Here is a 4577-nt window from a genome sequence, read left to right as displayed (position 1 = left end):
CCACAGCAAATATCCCGCAGAAATATGTTAATATTTTTAAAGTTTACTACTAAAGATACAGTTGCATCAGTTTTATGTTTTTAGAGTTTCTGAATTAATAATTTTTATTTAACCCTAAAAGACTATTACATTACCTTTTTTTAGATATTTTTGTATACTAAAAAGTTGTTTACTTGAAAAAAATGAGTTTAGAAGTTGTATTAAGTATATAGTTAATTTTGATAGCAAAAAAAGAAAAAAGAAACATTTATTTTATACAATTGAAATATTAGAAAATAATAATATTTTTAGATTTAATTAAAATTTAACAAGATCTCAACCAAGCAGTTTTACTACTTTACCTAGCTTCAATGAACTTGGTTAACAAAAACATGAATATCAAACTAATTTAAAATGTACTCCTGGTGATGTTTATTGAGCTGGCTACCGTTATATCAGAAGTGCCCAATTATATAAGTGATGAAGTTCAGAATGGTTTAAGTGAAGAGAGTTTTCATACAAACGGTTTACTATTGACAGCACAAACTTCAAAGCACGGAAAAGGTCGCAAAACAAGAAGGAAGCACGACAACAGACACCAAGGTATGTTGCTTTTGAAATAATAAAAATAACTTTTAATTTTGAAATCACCAGCAAAAAGTAGTTATTGCTGCTGATATTGTTGACATCATTAAAAGATTAAAGTTACTAATTGCGGAGTTAAAAGGCACCGCGAAACAAAAACAACGTGAGATGCAGATGAACTCCCGCCAACCCGCCAACATCCCACATTGTTTAGTTTGCCGCTCAAAGTTGTTGCTAATTTTATCGCTGAATTGTTGCTGAGGTTTAAATGCGCTTTTATCGAAGTTGCCCACTTCAATTAGAGGCGTAGATTTCTAAACAAGTAAAATTAAAACATGTGACCCCCTCAAACCTTCACATACGGTATAGTTTATGGATAGCTGTTAAATTTGCACGAGCATACAAAATTGCACGAGGTGACAAAATTGCACGAAGACACTTAAGCACGAGAGGAAAATTTTTCACAGGTTGAATTTATTTTATATAATCTTTTTGTTCATTTAAACTTTCATTTTTATAATTAATTTTTATTTTATACTATCACTGTTACCCCTAACCCTTACCCTCGGTCGGTAACTTATTATTGTTTTTTTTTATAATTTTATTATTGTTATTGTTATTTTATCTACTGTTACTGGCACCCCTAACCCTTAGACCTCGGTCGGTAGCTTTTTTTTCTTTTTAATAAATATTTTTTTATTTATTAATTTTTTATTTTAATTGTATAATAATTTTTCTTAGTTATTTATTTTATTTTAATTTTAAATTCATGTGACCCATAATCCTTACCCTTGGTCAGTATTTTTTTTCTTTTTGTTTTTTTATTAATTTATCTTTTAATTTTTTTTTTTAGTTTTTATTCAAATATAATTTTTTTCGTTTTTTTTTATTCTCGTGCAAAAATGACCTTCCTTGAAAAATTATAACTAGTGCAAAATTGTCTTTGTGCAATTTTGCCCGTTCTCAAAATTTATATATATATATATGTGTATGTTTCCAGTCCTTAAACTTGCTTTAATCCTGATTAATTGTAAAAAGCTAGACATTAAAAGTTAAGATAGACTGTATTGTCCAAATTCCTGAAATAAAATTAGACTAAAGTTTTACAAATTATTCAATTAACTTATAAAAATATGGTTGTGCAAATGTAATTAGTCTTGTTTCGTCAACCTTCTCCGATTTGTTTTCCAACGACTAAGTTTTCACCAAAATTTACTAACCATTAATATGATTACTAGATATTAAGTTCTCATAATAAACTTAGATTAATGTTGGCAATTATAAAGCGAACAATCGATTAACTGTGCTTTTAACTTATGTAGACCGATTAATTTTGTTTTTGCAGAAAATCAACCGATTAAAAGTTTTCCCGAGGATTTGCAAGTTGAAAGTTCTTACAGTCCGGGCAAAGTTTTACGATATTAAAAGATAAACTTAATTACAACTTTATCAGTATTTTTGTTAATGCTTACTTCTGAGGGCTGTCTAAGCACATTTACAGCTGCGTGTTTTTCACTATTACATCACAATTACTATTCTAAGTACAGTGAACCCAGTTGAAAAGAATACACTTTATAAGCCTTTTGCTCTTTCAAAAATTTTTTGCAATGTTGAAGATCTGAATTAAACAAAACTTTCTGAAACAAACCTTTTAAGTTTCTCTAATACTTGTTTTACATTATAAAACTTAAATGTTTTGTTTAACATTATAAAGTTATGATGTTGTGCTCTATTTAAAACAAATATTTTATAACATATTTTACTATAATTTTATATTAAATAAAACCAGTTCAGTTTAGTATTTAGAAAAACTTTATAAACAATTTTAAAACACTTAATAGTTAGTAGCTTTAAATTAGTTTTCGATTTTGGTTTAAAAGTAGGCTTCGTATTTTAAAAGTGAACTACTTTTCGGTTTGAAGAAGTAAAATACCATAAGTACTTATAAAACAGGTTTTTTTTGAGCACTTACTTTTACCCAGATTTTAACATATACTTGATTGAATTCAAAATATTAATTGTAATAACTTGTCGTTTACAGATGATTTAGTTACATTATTTTAATTTTTAAAGTGTTTATAGCTACTGCAGTATTTAGAAAATGTGTTCTTTTTTTAATGTGATACTAACTTTTTCAATATTTTTTTAATTGTTTAAGCTTAGTTACTTTAAACTAAAACATAAGCGATTACAGCCTCAAACTAAATTTATCAAAGCAGTATTTAAACTAAAACAAAAGTTGTAAATATAGTTTAAGTTGCGTTGAACCTTTTACTGTATTTTGTTTAAATTTTATAAATTTGAAAAAAACTTGTCTTTTGTTGCATTTAAATATATACACTTTTGATAAATGACTTAGCTGTTAGGTATTATAACATAACAAATTTTAAATTATATTTCTATCATTAAGTTTTAAATTTCACATGATAATTGATTCATATTTTAAATAAATAACAGAAATGATAAGTAATTCAGTGGACATGTTGTACATGATAGATCGAAGCGCATCATCAGATGTCGACCTCATAAACACAAAACAACTTCTCCTCAACTTAACTAACTACTTTGATGTCGCTTACTACAAACAAGTTATTTCCACTTGCTCCTTAAAATTGCTGTTTTTCTTTATTTTTTATTTAATAAAATGTGTTCAATAAGCAACCTCAATGTTTTACTGTTAAATAGATTTCATAGGTTAGAGTTGCGTTGATGACATTAGATGCGGATAGAAAATTAGAGTTCAGCTTTAGAAGGTATCAAGACCAATACGGTTATAAAAAAGGTTTAATTAGCTTCATTCTTGAGTATTAAAAGTAAACAACTGATCAACAACTAAAACGAGAAAACACATCTTATAAAAAGTTTATGGTTTTAAAATACATTTTGCGATTAATAGTAGTTTAAAAAAAAGCATTTTAAAAGACAGTACATACAAGTAAAATATGAACTTTTCGCGTTTTCAAATTATGATTTAACATTAATCTAGCTTGAAAACAGTTTTTCTAAAACATTAAGTATTGATTTATAAAGCAGTAAGTTTTGTCATACTTATTACATACATGAAATATACTACTTAAAATACAAAAGTATACAGTTAATGTTTTTAAGTTTATTTATGCAAAGTTTTACGAACATACTTGTTTCTTATTAAACTTGTTTTATAGTCTTGTTAACAGCGAAAATTTTGTATATTTGAAACGTGTATAGTTAGTTATTTATTTCCATTTAGTAACTTTGTAAAATAAGTTTGTTAACATAAATAAAAAAATTTTTAATAATATTTTTAATGGGTTATTGAAAAGAAAGAATGTTAACTGTACTTGTTTTTAAACTGTGTATGTAACAACTAAATAATTTTTAAAGGAGTTAATTGTAAACTTAAAAAAATAAAAATTAAATTAGTAATAATAAACTTACAACAATGTTATTTAATGTTTAATAAAAACACTTTTGTTTGTTTAATATTTTGTTATAAATCGAAGCTTATTATGTTACTTTGAATAACTTTACCAACTTACTAATCACACATTTATTCCAAATTACCTTAAAAAACTTTGTTTCGAAGAATTAACAAAACTTTTTTTTTAACTCATTTGCTCTGAGTTTCATGCAAATCAGTTTTGTATTTAAAAAGTTTAATGTAGCAAAAAAACTTAATAGCTTTGAGCCCGTTGCAATGGAGAAAGGATTTGAACAACAGGGTCGGCAGGTCGCTTCAGTTCGCATACGACGTTGTACTCGATCCGCTAGGTGGCCACTCTGCCAGGTCCAACGTGCCGAAAGTGGTCGTTGTCGTGCTGGGTTCCGCATCATTGGACGCCGTCGGGGAAGCCGCTAGGAGGCTCTTGTCGCACCCTTACCTGGTTACCGTTGCTGTTGGTTACGGTCACGTCAATCAGGTACCAACTTGAAGTTAAAAAAAAATAATAAAAGTTAAATTATCTTTGAAAATTCTGTTCATCTAATTAAGTAGGCTTTATTGCATCAAAGTGAAGTTTAACTTTCAGTCTTGG

At 27.3% G+C, this 4577-nt stretch overlaps 1 protein-coding gene across 1 annotated transcript; it reads left to right on the top strand.

Annotated features, from left to right (window-relative positions):
* Positions 1 to 295: 295 nt before the first annotated feature.
* Positions 296 to 4264, top strand: LOC145841059 (uncharacterized). Its single transcript, XM_082948423.1, has 4 exons — positions 296 to 582; positions 3022 to 3152; positions 3250 to 3346; positions 4225 to 4264. The coding sequence occupies exons 1-3, from the start codon at positions 408 to 410 to the stop codon at positions 3256 to 3258; spliced, it is 315 nt and encodes a 104-aa protein (XP_082804549.1). The 5' UTR covers positions 296 to 407; the 3' UTR covers positions 3259 to 3346; positions 4225 to 4264.
* The last annotated feature ends 313 nt before the right edge of the window (positions 4265 to 4577 follow it).

The sequence above is a fragment of the Thalia democratica genome, chromosome 7 (assembly GCF_965202585.1).
Source record: "Thalia democratica chromosome 7, ktThaDemo2.hap1.1, whole genome shotgun sequence".
NCBI classification, from domain to species: domain Eukaryota; kingdom Metazoa; phylum Chordata; class Thaliacea; order Salpida; family Salpidae; genus Thalia; species Thalia democratica.
This window is presented reverse-complemented; position numbering and strand designations above follow the sequence as displayed.

What these genes read in the sequence shown, in the direction of transcription:
- LOC145841059 (XM_082948423.1), top strand. Translation starts at nt 408, where the DNA reads ATGTTTATTGAGCTGGCTACCGTTATATCAGAAGTGCCCAATTATATA. An exon ending in GCACGACAACAGACACCAAG is followed by an intron (nt 583 to 3,021) that starts GTATGTTGCTTT and finishes AATAAATAACAG; the next exon opens with AAATGATAAGTAATTCAGTG.